The sequence below is a fragment of the Pteronotus mesoamericanus genome, unplaced genomic scaffold, assembly GCF_021234165.1.
Source record: "Pteronotus mesoamericanus isolate MK-2021 breed Mesoamerican mustached bat unplaced genomic scaffold, CSHL_Meso_final scaffold_31, whole genome shotgun sequence".
NCBI classification, from domain to species: domain Eukaryota; kingdom Metazoa; phylum Chordata; class Mammalia; order Chiroptera; family Mormoopidae; genus Pteronotus; species Pteronotus mesoamericanus.
The window spans coordinates 12,967,525-12,986,190 of NW_026555312.1; the positions used below are offsets into that span (position 1 = coordinate 12,967,525).

Genomic DNA, 18,666 nt, shown 5'->3' on the forward strand with positions numbered 1-18,666 from the left:
ATTTTGCTCTGTAGAGATTGATGGAACACTTTCCACATCTTAGAACACAAGGTACTGAACTTCAAACAGCGTAAGCAAGAGCACGAGGCAGCCTGCATAGACTCTGCCTTCAGTGTAAGAGAAGGAAGAAGGAACCTGAAGGGGCTATGGATTCTGCTACACTCTCTGAAAGTATGAGGAGGTGCCCATGACACTCCATCTGGACTCACCACAGCTATCCACCCAAGGGCAGGGATGCTTTCACTGACGGCGGAGAGATGGTTAAACATGGTACTGCCCCGGTTCTTCTCTCTGAAAGTTTGGATTTCCTGAATCTTTTCCGATATCGGTTTCAGAAGTGCAGCCACATCATTCTGTAAGCAAACATTGAGTACTGTTACTACTAAAGGCAGGGCAGACGCAGGTCGCCTCCAGGTTGGCCTAACCTGTAGTCAGGACTTGCCATTTGCTGGTGAAAACATTTCAAAACAGAATGTTGTGTTTTTTTTTGTTATGATAATACTCTCTTTTCATTCTCTGAAGTATGAAAATCGCACATAGTTTTGACAATAATTAATGTCTCCCGAGACATGGAAAAACCCCAACATGTGAAACAGTGCTCTTTTAGAGAATCGTGCACAGAACAGAGTGAAATTGAGTGTGGATCAGCTATGTTTTCCAATGGAATGCATAGATCACATGCTGTAATAACACAGATCTAAAATCAGGTGGGCGAGAGGTTAGTAAAAAGGTACCTTTCTATTCCTGTGGGAAAATGATGTGAAAGAGGGTCCTTTCTTGTATCAGAGTTAGCACAATCCATGTGAAAAAGCAGAAATATTTCATTGAAGCTCTTTTTAAGAATAAATGATGGCTTACAAGATTTATAGTTACCTTAAAGTCTGGTTTGATTTTTTTCTATAATGTCCTGGGTCCACCTGGTCTATGACTACTTCTGATTAATTCAATAACTGATTTCTCTAGCCATATAAAAAATGACTTTCAAAATTATGGATTCCTGTTCAAGAGGGCAGCATAGGTAAATGTGGTACTCACCTCCTCCAACAGCCACATCAAAATTATAACAAAACTACAGGACCACCACCATTCCAAACTGTCTGAAATTGAGCTGAATGGAAGTCCCACAACTAGGGAATTCAAGAAGAGCCACAACAAGACTGGCAGGAGTGGTGGAGACCCAGACTGAGCACACGTGGCAGATAAAAATTGGCAGTGATATCTTGGTTGTAGAGGTGCCCCCTGAGCAATGAGCACAGTTGAGGGACTCCCACACCAGTCCTCCCAGCCCAGGGTTCCAGTGCCAGGAAAAGAAGTGCCCATAACACCTGGCTATAAAAACCAGCAGGGATTGGGGCTGAGGGAGACAGGCTTCTGGAGTTCTAGGCAGTCCCTCTTAAAGGGCCTGTGCATGGACTCACTCAAACTCACTCCATCTGAGTTCCAGCACTGGGATAGCAGCTTGAAAGGCTCCAGAGACATATGGGAAGAATCTAAATTGTTCAGCATCTGGGCAAAAGCTGGGGTGGGCAGCTTTCTCTGAGACAGAAGTGCTAGCAGAGGTGATTGTTCCTTTGATGAGTTTCCCTCACACAGAGCCAGAAGGTGGGTGTCATACCTGAGACCCTATCAACCTGACTCACACTATTTGCCCTGCCCTGGTAATTCCCTGAGACCCAGCCCCACACAACTTGTGGGCCCAACCAAGCTGTTTCCAGGGGCTTTTCTACAGGAATGGCCTGTCTTGGTCCATACTTTAGATTTTCCTAAAATCTCTCAAGCCAGCAGAATCTGGCATCAAAGTCCCATACCTCCAAGTGGCCCCAGACCTGGCACTAGCAGCAGCTGGCCTTGGTTCACAGCTTGGCCTCTCCTGGGCGCCTCCAAGCCCAGCACAATTAGCAGCCATCTGCAGATTCCCTTGTACCCACTGCCGGGTGGCTCTGGGGAAAAACACAGGTGGTGGCTGACCTTGGCCTGTACCTCCCCGGAAGCCCCAGAGTCAATGCACCCCATGGACAGCTTCAGATAATTCCAGTGCACCAGCCAACCACCTCTACAAGTGACACACCAAGGCCAGACTTGGTGGGCACCATAACCCTGCTGAAGGAAGCCTTGCTCTGTGGGATGGGCCCCTGCGTAGCTGATCCTCCACGGTGGCCAGAGGTCAGTGTGGCTGAAGGTCAGTGTTGGTGGTTACAGCTAGCCCTTGCAGCTGATCAGTCTAGGGGTAAATCACTCCCATGGACATGCCAACAGCAATCAAAGCTCAGCTACAAGAGGAGGGTGTCATAGCCCACATGGGGGAGCACCTTGAGTGCCCAGCTTGGGTGATCAGGAAGGCTGTGCCCTACAGGACACCTACTACATTAGGCCACCCTACCAAACCTGGGAGACATGGCAGCTCTACCTATACATAGAAGCAAACACTGGGAGGCTGTCAAAATGAGGAGACAAAGAAACATGTACCAAATGAAAGAACAGAACAAAATTCCAGAAAAAGAACGGAACAAAATGGAGACAAGCACTCTACTAGATGCAGAGTTAAAAACACTGGTTATAAGGATGTTCCATAAACTTAGTGATAACATCAATAGTATAAAAATATAACCAGTCATTAATGAAGGAAACACTGACTAAAATGAAGAATATTTTACAGGGAATTAACAGCAGAGTAGATGAAGTTGAGAATCAAATCAATGATTTTTGAATATAAGGAAGCAAAAAACATTCAATCAGAACAGCGAAAAGAAAAAGTAATACAAAACATGAAGATAATATAAAGAGGCTCTAGGACAATTTCAAGCATACTGACTCTGGCGTCATGAGGGTGCCAGAAGAAGAAGAGAAAGAGCAAGAAATTGGAAACCTATTTGAAATAATAATGACAGAAAACTTCCCTAACTTGGTGAAGGAAAGAGATACACGAGTCCAGGAAGCACAGAGAGTCCCAAACAAGATGGATGCAAAGAGAAATCATGAAAATACCAAAAGTCAAGGACAAAGGGAGAATCTTAAAAGCAGCAAGAGAAAAGCAGCTCGTTCCCTACAAGGGAGTTACAATAAGACTGTCAGATAATTTCTCAACAAAAGCTTTGCAGGCCAGGAGGGATTGGCAAAAAAATATGCAAAGTGATGAAAAGCAAGGACCTACAACCAAGATTACTCTACCCAGCAAAGCTATCATTTAGAATCAAAGGGCATTTGAAGAGATTCCCAGACAAGAAAAAGCTAAAGGAGTTCGTTATCACCAAACCATTATTATATGAAATATTAAAGGGTCTTCTTTAAGAGGAAGAAATGAAAACTATTAACAATAAAATGGCAAAAGTACATATCTAACAACAATTGAATCTAAAAAACAAAATAAATAAACAAGCAGAACAGAAACAGACTCATAGATACAGAGAACATTTTGATGGTTGCCAGATTGACGGGAGGTCGGGGAAATAGGTGAAAAAGGTGAAGAGGTTAAGAAGTACAAATGGGTTGTTACAGAATAGTCAGTCATAGGGATGTAGTAGTCATGGGAATATAGTCGATAATATTTTAATAACTCTCTATGGTGTCAGATGGGTGTGAGATTTATGGGGATGATCACTTACTAAGTTATGAAGTGTCTAATTACTGCGCAGTACACCTGAAACTTATATCATAATGTATGTCAACTGTAACTGAAAAATAAAAAAAGATTTTAAAATGCAAAAAAAATTATGTGAGCTGACTTATGGAGTATCACAGAGATAGATGCTTGTAACATCTCTCCATACATCCCCTTAGCATTCTCTATTTTCTCTGGTTTTGAAGACCAGATACAAGGTTACCTGAATTTTGTGTGTGTGTGCTCCAAAGAAATAGCAACTGTCTTTTACTTCAGCTTTGTAAAAGCAGTGTAAGAGGATTTTAAATCTGGTTTGCAGGAAATAAAATAGAAAAGCCATTAAAGTTCTTCAATTTCTTTAACCGAGACTTCACAGCACAGGTTCCAGCCTTGGCTACATACAAAAATCACCTGGGAGCTTTCGGAAACAGAGGCCTGGGTCCCACTCCAGAGACTCTGATTTAATTGATCTGGAGGTGACCTGGGCTGAGGGAGTTTGGAAAAGTTCCCCAGGTAAGATTTTAATCACTGCTATGGACAGTGGTAGCTTAATACCCCCAAGTTTCCATAAGGGAGAGCAAAGCATTAAGGAGGTAATTATGTTCAGCTGCTTCAGCTTCTGGACCTCACTCTTCCTTCTTGACTACTGTATATACCCTCCCATAAAAGAAATGTTGTATGTAAGGGCTTTGGAATTAGAATGATCGTAATTCAAATGTCAGCTCCGCCACTTACTACCTAAGTGGCCTTAGGCAAATTACTTAATCTGAGCCTTGGTCTCCTCGTTTGTAAATCAGAGATAATAATACTTATAACCTATAAACTATAGGAGATACAGCATATTCATCCTCTAGCACATGGAAGATATACAGTAAGTGGAAGTGATTATCATCATCATTATTATTACTCTTAAGCAATTAGCTCAGACTGGAGGTAAAACAGATGTTCCCTGTATGTATGAATATGTAATATTCACTTGCTTCAAATAAATGACTATGTATTTAAATTTTTTAAAATTTTTCAATTTCAGCTGACATTCAATATTTATTTCAGGTGTACAGCACAGTGGTTATACATTTATATACCTTACAAAGTGATCCCCCAATAAGTCTGTTAGCCATTTGACACAATACATAGTTATTACAATGTTGACTGTATTCCCTATGCTGTACTTTACGTCCTTAGGACTATTTTGTAAATGTCAACTTTTACTTTTTAATTTCTTTATCTTTTTCACCCAGTCCCCCAACCCTCCTCAAATATGGCAACTATCGGTCTGTTCCCTGTGTCTATTAAATCTGTGTCTATTTTGTTTGTTCATTTATTTTGTTCTTTAGATCCCACATAGAAATGAAATCATATAGTGTCTTTCTCTGTCTGATTTATTTCACTCAGCATAATGCCCTCTCAGGGTCACATGTGGCTCAGGATGACTGCAGATGTGGCCCAACACAAAATAGTAAATTTACTTAAAACATTAGGAGATTTCTTTCTGTGATTACGTGTCATAATGTATTTAACGTGTGGCCTAAGACAACTTTTCTTCTTCCAGTGTGGCCCAGAGAGGCCAAAAGGTTGGCGTCCATCCATGTAGTCATAAATGGTAAGATTTCATTCTTTTTTATGGCTGAGTAATATTCCACTGTATATTTGCACCACATCTTCTTTATCCAATTGTCTATTGATGGACACCTAGGTTGCTTCCATTCTCTTGGCTATTGCAAATAATGCTGCTTTGGACAGAGGTATGCTTATATTCTCAAATTAGTGTTTTGCGTTTCTTTGGATAAATACCCAGAAGTGGGATTGCTGGGTCCTACCTTAGTTCTATTTTTCATGTTTTTGAGATGTGTTAGGACTGACATTGGTTAAACAATAGGGGGCAAAGACTCCAGCAAGCATCTTCCAGAACTCACAGCATCGCTCTGGCCACACGCTTCTCCCTACCCACTGAAAGTAAAATGAATCCGGGAACTTCTAAATCTTGTAAAGCAACACATGGTCAGTGTCGACCTGAATGAACAGCTCCCCACCGCTGTCATTTTGGGAAGGATCAAGATTTGGCACTTAGAGGGCTCCACCCACCCTCTCTGCTGCATGTTTGTGTGTCTCTAGAGATATTAGCTGCACTTTGCCTATAAAGTACAAGGCAAGTCTGAGTGCTGAGACCTAGCTAGAAAAAGCAGCAGCAAAGACAAAATAAGCTGGAATCATTAGAAAAGCTAAGGGAAGATTTTTTTAAATGCTTTCAATTCAAGTCAAAATTAAAGCACTGTTTACTTTGCTTTGCAGAGCTGTGGATGTTTTGCTGTTCTTTGGGAGGGAAAAAAAGAGATGACTCTATAATAAGCACATTTCTTTGAGGAAATACCATGTTCAAGTTTTGAAGCCATTGTTAAGTTTCTTTAAATTCTGGACACTGTTCAAGGGTAGACTGTATGTTGGTTAGGACGTGTTCACAGCTGATGCATCTCCAAAAAAATTCCTCATGTAGGCTGCAGGCTCTGAATGTCCTTGGTGGTGAGACTGCATTACACTGAGAGACCTGGATGCCTCCCATAGACCTATGCTCTTTCAGGGATGTTATATTTAACCAACAGCTTTATCTGGAGATAAACAAAACAAGCAAATAAACAAAAATGAGTTTTTATGGAGAAACCTTTTTTCTAAAGCCATTGTCTCCTTTGGCGTCGCCAATGTGGAATGGAATACTCATTGTGTTTCTATTCTGGGGCTCCATTGGACATATACAGAATCCCTGAGAACTGTCAATGATCTCGTAAATCATTTGCGATTTGATGGAGCTAAGCTTCTCCATGGCTGCCGCACTGCCATTGTTTATAATCCACTCCAGGACCAAGACCGTGTTGTACATGCTGACGCAGGGAGGTGCATTGTGTAAAGAGTTGTTTCCAGTCTGCACTTTGTGCTCCCGGCCTGGGAGGCCCTCTCTGAGGGCGAACCCCAGCAGGTCATTGTGGATGATCACCACCATGATCCCTGTGGAGCCAATGTTCTTCTGTGCCCCAGCAAAAATCACACCCAACTTGGAAATGTCCACTGGCTTGGAATAGGAGGTTCAAAGACATGGCACAAACCAGCACCTCTCCCTTGATACCAGAGATAAAGTCAAACCCCACACCACACACTGTCTTGTGGTCACAGTAATACACATAGGAGGCACAGGGCTGAGGGTCCAGGGCTTGGGTCTAGAATTTTTATGTAACTCCCAAGTGCAGGGTAGATGGTATTCATAGTCCTAAATTTCTTGGCTTATTCTGGGGCTTTAGTTGACCAAGCTTCTGTTACCACAAAGCATACCTTCCTGCTTTTGGGCCAGTTAGGTTTAAGGTGACAGCACTGAACTGGCCAGACCCACCTCCTGGCACAAAAATCTCCTTGCAGTTGTCGGGGACAGCTAGCAGTTTCTGAACAAAATCCTCTGTGTTAAGAATCTTAGCAAAATCTGATGATCTATGGCTCATTTCAGCAACACTAATCCCGACACGTTTGTAGTCTAATAATTCTTTTTGTATCTCTAACAATACTGAGCATGGCAGCTTTGCAGTCTGCCCTCCCCACCCTCTGCGGGCAAGTCAGCGGGCCCAACGGTGAAGCTGACTGCCTGCCCCTGGGCGTCCACGGTGCTGCGGCGCACCCCACCCCCCGCCCCCACCTCCTGCAAGTTGGGGGAGATATTTTTAATTTTCTGAGGACCCTCCATACTGTTTTCCACAGTCGCTGCACCAGCCTGCATTCCCACGAACAGTGTGCCAGGGGTCCCTTTTCTCTGCATCCTTCCCAGCACTTATTTGTTGATTTATTGATGATGCCATTCTTACAGGTGTAAGGTGGTATTTCATTGTGGTTTTAATTTGCATTTCTCCGATGACTGTGTATTTAAAATAAGAGAGGCTCCAAATAAAATCCATGCAGGCTAACAGAATTTTAGGATTACAGGAATCTAAAGTGGGTCCTCTAGTTTAGCTTTTTGACAGACTTAATTGGGTAGGTAACACTGGTATTTAAAAAAAAAGAATAAATAAGAAATATTAGAAGGCATTCACATGGAATAAGGGTGAATGTTTTATGAACATTTGTTTCCATTATGCAGTGAGTGTGCTGGGCTGCAAAAGACAATGTATATCTTCTTATGAATTTTAGGGTAGACGTTTAGGAAATGTGGCTCTAATCCAATTCTCCCATTTTACGTAACTAGGAAGAAAGCTCAGAGAGGTTGCTTTACTAAGTCAAGATCAGCTAGCAAGTGTTAGTAGAGCTGGAGCTAGAATCCAGATCTTCTGTGAGGCCTGAAGATGACTCTCTCTATAGGATACTCAGAAAAACACAGCTAGCTTTCTACACGGAGGTTTCTCCTATGCCAATAAGATTGGGAAAGGTATTGTGAAGAGATTAAGGGCTCAGGTCTGGAATGAGACCACTTGGGTTCTTGTCCTTGCTCCCCAGTGCACTAAGCTGTAGGGCTTTCCACAAATTACCTAACGTGTCTATAATTCCATGATCGCATCTGCAAAATAGTTGCTATCATGGCACCCACTTCCCAGGGCTGCTATGAGGAGTAAATGAGAAAACAGGTCTGCACTGGTATGGTGTTAGGTGCATTGTGGGCATTCAGCAAATGGTAGGTGATCTCCAAGGCATCTGCCAATTAAAAAGTCTCTGACTGACAAGATGCATAGGCCAGCTCTTTCCTATCACTGATATGCAAACACAAAGAGAGTGACTTCCTAACTGAGATATGCAGATGGGCAGAGGCATGTTTTCACTTGCGAGAACCAAAAAGAAATACAGGGAAAGAAAGCAAAGTGTGCTCAAAGCTCTCAGTGAACTTGTTAATTCTTCCATATTGAAGGATGGGAAAACCAAAAAAAGTTTTTTGCTGCAGGAGACAGCCAGATCTTGTGAAAAATTCATGTTTCCCACCTTCTCACTTTCCCTTCTAGCCATCACAGAGACAAGATCTTATGGAGTTGGCCAAAGGACCCTGAATCACGGTTGTTACAGGCTGAATTGTGTTCTTTCCAAATTTCTGTGATGAAGCCCTAATTCCTGGTACCTCAGAATGTGATTGTATTTGCAGGTAGGGTCTTTAAAGAGGTGATTAAGTTAAAATGAGATCATTAGGGTAGACCCTTAACCAACATGACTGTCCTTACATGAAGAGGAGATTAGGACACTGTCACACACAGAGGGAAGACACCAGGAGAAGACAGCCACGGAGAGGGGCTTCACGCAACACCTGCTGGCTCCTTGATATCAAACTTTAGTCTCCAGAATTGGGAGAAAACAAGTTTCCATTGTTTAAGAGCCCCCCTCCCCCCCCCAGCCCGCAACATCCCCTTCCCCACTTCAGTCTGTGATGCTTTGCTCTGGCAGCCTGAGCAAACTAACATAAGGGTGAAACGCCAGTATAGGAAAAGCAAACAGATGCCCCAAACCCGCAACAACAATAAAAGAAACGAAACCCTCTAAATATTCCTCCCCCAAACACAACTGTTCCATACTTGTTTGCTAAGGGCACACAAAAGCCAGGTTTAATTCCTCTCCCCAGAATCTTGCTCTTTAGAAGGCAAACATTTCCCTCTTCATGGGGTTCTTTTTAGTCCAAATTCAACACTCAGTCAAAGGTATGTTATCAGTTTTCCCAAAAGGCAGCTGATTTTTAATTATAGTAAAATTAATGAAAAGTATCTTAATTTCCTGCAACAATTTGTCGAGACATACTATTCTTGATGCAATGACATTTTTAAAAAAATCCTCACCTGAGGATATGTTTACTGATTTTAGAGAGAGAGGAAGGGGAAGGGAGAGAGAGAGAAACACGATCAGTTGCCTCCTGTATGTATCCCTGACCGGGGATTGAACCCACAACCTAGATATGTACCCTGACCAGGGATCGAACCTGCAACCTTTTGATGTAGGGGACGATGCTCCAACCAAATGAACCACCTGGCCAGGGCACAATGACATTTTTGAGAAAGGCCAGAATATCTGAATTGTTGGTGAAACCTGGCCTATTGCCCCAATGGGAAAAAGAACCAGAAACTGTGTATTAACAATGTTAGATAGATTTATTAAGGCCACATTTGTTTATCTTTAACTTCTCAAGAACAAACTCCAAAGTCTGAAGAGACAGAGTATTCTGGAAGATGTTTTATACTGGTTATCTGATGAAAGCATTATAAAGATTGAGAAAGTTTCCTTCTGCCTTAGTTTGGCAATTTCGTGAAGAATTGTCTTCATTTAAAAAAAAAAAAGCAATGCTGAGAGAACTAAGTTTAATAGCTATTTGCACAATCTTAATAAATAATACAGCTTTTATTTTGTGCCAATAGACTTCTCTGGTACTTTAAAATAGGCTTACATTCTCCAGCTCATCCTTGAACTTTCACAGCTGGAATCAGAAACAGAAAACATCAGAGTTATGGTGTGATTTCCATCACGGCTGATCGTGTGGGATGTCACATGAAAAGCAAATGCGGAGGTTATTAGAGGTACTTCCATTTGGTTAAGCATTAAGCATATATTAGGCGTCCTCAGTAAACATTGGTGGAACTGTACCAATGTCAATTAACACAGCAAAAGGGCTTTTCACTGGTAGAAGAGATGCATTTAAGAGGCGCCCTGGGTTTTTCCAATGGAACGCGGTGGCGGTGGCCCGGGAGGCTCACCTAAAAGCCAGCAGGCTTCGGAATGACTTCAAATCTGTTAATTTTACATAAGTCTCACTCAGAGTTTTTAAAAAATTTATCAGTCATATTTCTTTTATTCTGGAAGGTGCTCCCCTGAAAAAAAATCATTTTTCAAGGTTCATGTGAAGATTCGCTGAAAAATCTCCTCTGCCTTCCTCAGGTTTCCATGGCTTTAACAGAAGGTGAAAAATGGCCAAAATGAAGGAGATCCAATGCCCAAACTGCAAGTTTCAGCAAATGGTTCCAAGGGCTATTTTAGCTTGATGGGACTGGGCTTTGGAGAGTATTTCAGGACTTTATGACTTTAGTTTCTGCTCTAAAGTTGAAAAATTGAGACCCATTATCAGCTTCATCTCAGTTTAGCTCCAGAAATAATTGTTTTGCAGAAAGTAAAATTAAAGAGCTTTATCAGCAAGCTTTGTAGAAACGTTACCCAAAAAGGAAAACCAAATCCCCACTCATGCTGTTTTGCAAGGGATGGAACAAACCCTGGGAATTTGACCTCAAAGATTTGTCATTAAATTAAATGAAATAAGTCTGTTATTTCTGGAATCCAGGGTTCTACTGCAGTTCTATGTCAGGTAGAAAGTAGATCAATCTATTGTTACTTGTTTTTAAATAATTTTTTTCTGATTTTAAAATTAATGTCATGTGCTCTTTAGGAAACACTTAAAAATACAGATGGGAAAACATAAGTAAACAATAAACCTTCTTAATTCCACAACATCAAGAACCACTGCTAAATGATTTTTTTCCTTGTAGATATAATTATTAGAGATATCTTTAAAAATAACATAATTGATTTTAAAATAATGGTTAAGTCCATAAAGAATAGTCCTCAGAGTATAAGTCAAGCAGTTCAATGAAAACAAACAAGCAGAAAAACAAAAGCCCATCAATCTACCCTTGGCAAGTCTTATGAGAACGCTGTCATTTTAGAAGGAATGTTTTAAACATAAATGCTACAAAGGCATTACTAGTGCCACTCAGGCAACCGTAATGGCACGAAAGTAAAAATTGGACTTTTTCATTATTGGATCCCACCTACAGTTAAAATTCTAAGAAACCTAATATTGAGCAGTACTTCTTAGCCAACCATACTACCAAATATTGATCATTATTACTTTGGCTTATGTATTTTTTGTGCAAAGTTTTAGCAGTTGATTCTATCTGGGTAATGTGTGTGAGTTTTAGCATACAAAACACATGGAAATATATACCTCAAAGTGTTAATATAAACATTTAATTTAATTTTATTGGCTTATCCATGTATTCTAAATTTTCTAATACATAATGCATTCCTTTTGTAATTAAGTTTTGTAATCTTCAATGTAGAAAATATTTCCCATGGCTTTTGTTTACTCTTAGGGAAGTAGCTTTAGGAAAACATGTTCAGAAATTATCAAAATAAATTATTCAGATGAAGAAGAATAGTTAACATTTTCTCAGGCAAAGGTTGTCCCAATCAGAAAGAGTGTTTGCTCTAAAAATATATTATTTGGGTAAATTATAATAAATAAAGCAATTGTATTCACCATTTTAAGTCAGGAGCAAATTATGTTTTATCAGAAATGTTAATTTGAGTTAACTTGCTTGGTGCAATTGAAGGTATTTCCTGATGCTCATTCCCTTCCTGTTTCTCTTATATAAATATTTTTCACTATCCAGGAATACTTTGGAGATTTTAGAATACGCCTCATGGAAATACTTCGGAAACATTTGTACATTAAGACAAATTGAAAATTTAAAACATTTGCAATGTGTCACAGAAGTCAACCTAAATAAACAAAACCTACTGAGCACCACAAAAATACACGATACTATGATAGTTGCCATTATATTGCAGCATGACAAGTTCCTTGGAATTTTTTTTATATGATCTTAAGGTTTTACATTCCACATATACTTTTTACTTTGGATTGCTAAACTCTCTTAAAAATACACTTAAGGATCCTAAAGCCTTTTGCTTATATTCCTTAAACATTATTCTTGAAGAGTAAAACCAAGGAGACCTGGTTCCCCCTGGGACGGAGCTGCTTTGCAGAGTTGCCTCGTACTCATACCTAAGAGAGAATCTTGTAACACACATGAACTCCTATTTACCTTTTAAATTGAATGTTCAACAATCCATTATACTCATCAGCATTATTTTTTAGTAATAACTTGTTTAAAAAACCAAACAATTTCAGACATGCAGAAAAGCATAGAAAATAATGACGACAGGCACGCGTGCATACAAAACATAATTTCATATTGCACGGGGGCCCCGGGTCACCACTATGATGTCCCTTTACTGACACGTGCCGCAGATCAGCTGGGAATGCAGAGGTCTGGAGCTTGGGACATAGAACGATTTAGATAAGACCTCAGGGGTGGCACGGAAGCTTGATGTGATACTGCTCTATTTTTGTCATAAAGGTAGAACAGTGTGCGCTGGCAGTTGTAAATTGGGCATTTTTAACATAAAGTCTTTTCTGCAAAAGCACTCAGCAAACCACAGGCAAAAGAGCTTCTCCAAAGTCATTTTCTTACTTTTCAGATAATAATTTACACTGCTGCTATCAATATAGTTTAACTTGTCAGAATCATGCAAAGCCTTCGTTACGGTTTTGGGGCCATTGACACAATGAGCGAGGGACATGTCTTTGTCAGTTCCCACTGTTTTTGGTCTTTGTTACTGTTCACAGGTGTGAGTGCTCTCTCTCATCATTTCTAGTTTCTGTGCTGCAGTATTTGGGGAAGCACTCCCTCTAAAACCTACAATTTATTCATCAGAACAGGAACACAGTGCTGCTCGCGTGATATGTGGGCCACTATTTTCTCTAAGCCCTCGACGTTGGAGATGTTTCAGGAAGGTAGGGTGATATAAAACATCAAGTTCAATGAAAATCTAAATGTTTGCATAGTGACTCACAATAGTTTGTGTCCGTACAATATCTTATACCCTGAATCTTGCTGCAATAGGGGTCAGAAGACAGGGAAAAAAAATACATTAATAGTTCCCTCAGGTTAAGATTTATAGTTTTCATTAAAGTTGTTCTGATAGGTAAAATCTTTTACTGGTAGTGCAAAAAGATAATAGCCAGTCTGAGAAAACCTCTTTCCCATTCATGCACTGATGCGCAGGCTAACAAATAAACCTGGGACACACACAAAGTGCTAGTGAAACCTTCCGTGTGGCGGGACTAGACAAAATGAGTTGTAGAAAATGCTGGGTTCATGGCAGGGACAGGGGATTAGCTAGATTATTTGAGATCCAGGAAGGAAGCAGTGGGTCAATAATGGGCAATGACAAATAAAGACATACAAAATCACAGCAGAGAGAAACCAGAAGGGAAAATTACGCTGAAAATCAAAAGCTTAACCTGGTTATCCATAATAAGCATACGAGAATAGACTGGGTGGCCAAGAGGAATCTGATCTTGCACTTCGTTATTGCTTCAGCTTATTTTATTGGTCTAGCTGAGAACATAGCAATTCTTCCTCTATCTGGTAGGCACCATCTGGATCCTGACAATGATGAATTTTATAATCCCTTATAATTTTACTTTATGGGATTCTGAACATTAAAGCTGAAAGGCAGTAGATCTCACTTAAATGCCTGGGGACTTCACTAACCAATGATCACCAGGGATATAAATGGGAGAAAACTGCCAAAACCGTTCAAATTCACCAGCTACATAAAATTTAAAACAATATATGGTGATCAGAAATTAGTGATGTGAAACAGAAAAGAAAATCCAAACTGCCATTAACTTTTTCCTACCAACCTTTGCTGAGCATTAACTGTATGTCAAACACCATGTTGATTGTTCTTCACCAGTTGTGTCTCCTTTCTCACAGTAACTCTGTTTAAACTGCCAAAGCCACCATCTGAAAGATCCCAGCCCAGTCAGCTGCATTTCCTGGGTTACTGCCTTTCCCCTGGATAAATGTCCCAGGGATAACCAGACCTTTTCTTGGAGACTCATTTATGCAGAATGTTGCTGAGACGACAACTACAGTTTCCTTTTCAAACTCAAGGATGTGATCGATTTCAACTGCCTGTGAGTCTTAAGACATCCCACAGGGTAGTTTCTGTGCTGCAGCATTGTACCAAGCTGCTGATACTTTGCCCCAATCATCTTTAATCAGAAATGTGCTTCTCTTTTAAAGTCAGCACCATCTTTATAAGATACCAGTGTTTGCTTTTCTCAGAAACAGTGCGTCCCACAGAGCACCGGCCTCAGCTTGGTGGGCAGCTCAACACAAATGGTCCTTCCTGGTCAGTGGGGCCGAGGGAATTCTGCACATGGCAGCCCTGCTTCCCCCCATTTGGCCCGTCATGATTTATCTCAGAATACTAAAGGGGGTACTACAGAAACCTATTTAGCTATGTTTAACCTTTTTATTCACCTCCCCCGGCCCCGCCCCAGTTTCCCAGGGCCCTGGTATTCTGTAGAACAGACTGGGAAAGGTTGCTAAGGGGCATGAGGAGTGACTTTGGGGATTCACAGAGATCTGCTGGGCTGCTCACCGTGTGTTCCTTTGTCTTCTTCCTCTCCAGTTGTTCTTGCTCATTACCACGGAGACACTTTCAAGGGTATTTAATGGAGGACAAGAAGTCTCTTCTCTCTCATCTCCCACACACAAACACACACACACCCGCACCCGCACACACACATGTACTGGTTGTTTTCAGAAGCTATAATAATCTCTGTTGGCCTGGCCCTCCCCCTCTGCACCAAGATTCTATCTCTTATTGCTGTCTCTCTGTTGTTCTTTTTTTGGCCAGCCCTGCCCTCTGCTTCTAATCACCATTGGCAGTCACAATCTCTTCTCCTTTCTCCTTATCTTCCTTGTTTTCTCTTTCTTCTCTCACACATCTCTAACCTTGTGTGTGGAAAGGCAAGCCATTTAGAAGCAACACTACTGAATCACAACGTACTTTTCCTTTGGCAGAGCAAACTGATGGCTAATGACACTTGCCTGTAGCCTTCAGGTGTTGAGCTCTGTTCTCTCTGAATGGCCCGCGGCCATGGATGCTTTTTTGGTTTCCCAAGATGGATTTTGACTGCTTCCAAGTCCAGAAGAATCCCATGGCTTTTCCTTATTTAAGGCATCCTTATGCCGTGGATCCTATGCACTCAAAGTCTGTCAGTGTTTGTAGATTACTGTGCCTGGCTTTTCACACTGGCCCCCAAGGGAAAGTGCGGCTAAGCAGCATGTGAAGCCAGCATAAAATGTGACGCGCATCCAGGATTACTTTCTATGAGGCATGTGCAGGAAGATCATTCTTTGATTTTTGGCTCAGTTACTAGATATAAAGCCTATAGCTCTTGAGTATGTAATAAAATGGGCATGATTGCATTCATTATATGTCTGAAGAGAGCCACCTTGTTACCTGTTAGTTTGTTTGTTTCTTTATTTATTCAACAAACATACTGAATGCTTCCTATGTGCCTGGGTTGGTCAGAGGTGCTGGGGCAGAGCAGTATTTACAGCAGTAAACACATAGGGGCTCTTAGGTCTCTGTTCTCTTTCATTCAAGTGTGATGGGGAGTATAGTAGTCAGGGTATTCTGGAGAAACAGGTTTCTCTGGAGGCTGACAAGTGAACCGGTGAGCTGGAGGCCCAGGAGAGCTAATGGTGTGGCTCCAGTTCAAAGGCCTCCAGGGGTGAGACCCAGGAAGAGCTGATGTTTCACTGTGAGTCCAAAGGCAGGAAAAAGCTGACGTCCCAGTTGGAAGGCAGTCAGGCGGGAGGAAGCCTCCCTCACTCCGGGGAGGGTCAGCCTTTTGTTCCATCCAGGCCTTGAACTCGTCAGATGGGGCCCACACACATTAGGACTCAGTCTACTGATTGAAATGTTAACCTCATCCAAAAACATCCTCACAGAAAAGCCCAGAATAATATTTGACCAAGTATCCCATCACAGGAGGAAACGAAGAGCAATAACCATAATAAAAAACAAAAATTATATAGCATGTTAGGTATTAGAAGCCATAGGGGGAAAATGTAGAGTCAAGGGGAGGGGATCAGAAATACTCATGAGGATGGGCTACAATTTAAAATGGGGTGGCCAGCAGGTCTCTTTGGGAAGGTGACATTTGAATAAGTGCTTGGAGGTGGTATTAGCTGTGTGGGTATCTGGGGGAAGCAGATACAACCATTGCAAGAGGATAAAAACCACTGCAAAGGTCCTAAGGCTGGACTGTGTCCCCAGTGTTCAAGAAGCGGCAAGAAGACAAGTAGAGCTGAGACAAGCGGGGAAAGTGGTGGAGGTCTCAGGTGGGAGAAGACGAGGCAGGGGCACAGATCATGCAGACCGTTTAAAGAAATTTTATCCTGAATGACATGAAAATCACCCTAGTTTTGAATAAATAAGTGACATGATGTAATTTTCTTTTATAAGGATCACTCAGGCTGCTGCACTGAGAACAGACTGGTGCGGGGAGAGCAAGGGTAGAAGAAGGGAGATTGTATTTGAAACTTTGCAGCAATTTGGATGGAAGATGAAGGACGTTGAGACGGGAGTGACTATACGGGACAGTGTGAAGAGCAGATTCTGGATTGGATGGGTGCTATCCAAGCAAAGGAGGGGGTCAAGAATGACTCTTTGCTTTTTGACCTGAGCAAACTGGAAGAATGGAGTTGCCATCACCTGATGAGGAGGAATTGCAGAAGGAAGAGGTTTTAGCAGGAAGAACAGGAGTTCAGATTTGACACAACGTTTACTCTTAACTGCACAGTTCGCAGGGACCACAATTCACTAATATTTGCAATGTGGCTGTTGATGTCCTTAATTCCCCGCCCCCCACCCCCAAGCTCAGTCCCATTTTGGTTTCCACTCTTCAGCTTGCCTTTGCTTGGGAGCATCTTCTCAGCTGAGTACAACACAATGTGCAAATGGTTCTCACACACAAAGATGGCGCATTTGGCCCATGATCATCAGGGGCTGAGCTCTGTGCTGTGTCTGTCCCGGGGATGGCTTGCGCTGCAGCACGTCTGTGAGCCAGCCAGCTGGATGATGTGTGCATTCTGAGGATTCAGATATCATGATTTGTGACTGAATATCTGGACCCTTCTGCAACTTGGGCTGTGACCTTCCTTAAGTGACTAGGCCATTTTGCAGTTTAAATTCTGACTCTATCTGACATTCTTTGCACTGTCTTTTTCACTACAAAACCTGTTTTGCTAGTTTATGTGACTGACTCCAAGAGAAAATGAGCCATTGGCACTGCCTTGTCTCCCCTACCCGCTTTGCTGAGCACGTCTCATGGCTCCATCTGTGCCGTATCCCGTGACTCTACATGCTGACTGTGAGTCAATGAAAACTGCCCATTGTTCTGACCTCGCGACCCCACTTGTCAGCAGACACCTGAAAATCCGGTCGTCACCACCAATCAGAAAACAGAAGATAGAAGTTTATGGTCTTTTTCCCTAGCAACCCATCCTTTTGATCAGCAACTCCTCAAAGTCTGGCCTTTAAAACCCTTGCCTTATTCTTACCACCTTAGAGCTTGCCTTTGGTTTATGCTGAAAGCTACATTCTCTGACTTGCAAATCATATCAGAATAAAACTCTCTTTTCTCTCTCAGAAGAGTCCTGTGGAACTGTTGTTTACAATTCTGTAGTTGGCGGTAAAACTATTTTTGTTAATTTCCCAGGTCAACTGCTTATCACATCTTGAAACTAGGTGGCTCGCAGAGAAACCAAACCTTGGATTTGGCTTCATCTGTGCCATAGCTCAACTAACTGTAGTGGAAAATGCAGACACATTGATGAAGATGGTTGACTTGAGACAGACCTGACCATGTTATGTGAGGGTATGTTGGTTATCTAGCTTGCATTTTGATACTAAATACAGTGCTTGTCACATAACAGGTGAATGAATGAAGGAATAAGCAAATGAATGTGAAGTGGCAAAAATGAACATTCTGAGATATGATCTGGGTAGCAGCAATAAACTTATCTACCTAAAAGATGGCAACAGTTTATCCTGTTTTGGTATGTGTATTTTTTTAATCATAAATGAAGAAAATGATCAAATACTGTTTTAAACGGTTTTTTATTTATTTATTGGATTTTTTAGAGAGAAGGAAGGGGAAGGAAAAAGGCAGGGAGAGAAGCATGGATGTGTGAGAGAAACATCAATTGGTTGCCTCTCACACGCCCCCAACAGGGAACCGGGTCCACAGCTCAGGCGTGTGTCCTGACTGGGAATTGGACAGGTGACTCTTTGGTTTCCACGACGACCCACTGAGCCACACCAGTTAGGGCATCAGATATTTTCTTTTATGCTCTTCCGTTTTCTTTCAAAAGCTTTTTGTTCTGCTTGGTGTCCGCTTACCCTGGCCTCATCATGCTTTCTCG

At 41.7% G+C, this 18,666-nt stretch overlaps 2 protein-coding genes across 2 annotated transcripts in view; both read right to left on the reverse strand.

The window, feature by feature from the left end:
* Nucleotides 1–18,666, reverse strand: part of CAP2 (cyclase associated actin cytoskeleton regulatory protein 2) — a 131,875-nt gene that overhangs the window by 36,658 nt on the left and 76,551 nt on the right. The window contains exon 5 of the mRNA XM_054591859.1: nt 210–353. Coding sequence (XP_054447834.1) covers nt 210–353 — 144 coding nt within the window. The remainder of the gene's footprint in view (nt 1–209; nt 354–18,666) is intronic.
* Nucleotides 6,028–6,713, reverse strand: LOC129085487 (phosphoserine aminotransferase-like). The gene has a single exon (XM_054591860.1). It carries the CDS (start codon nt 6,591–6,593, stop codon nt 6,246–6,248), a length of 348 nt encoding a protein of 115 aa, XP_054447835.1. The 5' UTR covers nt 6,594–6,713; the 3' UTR covers nt 6,028–6,245.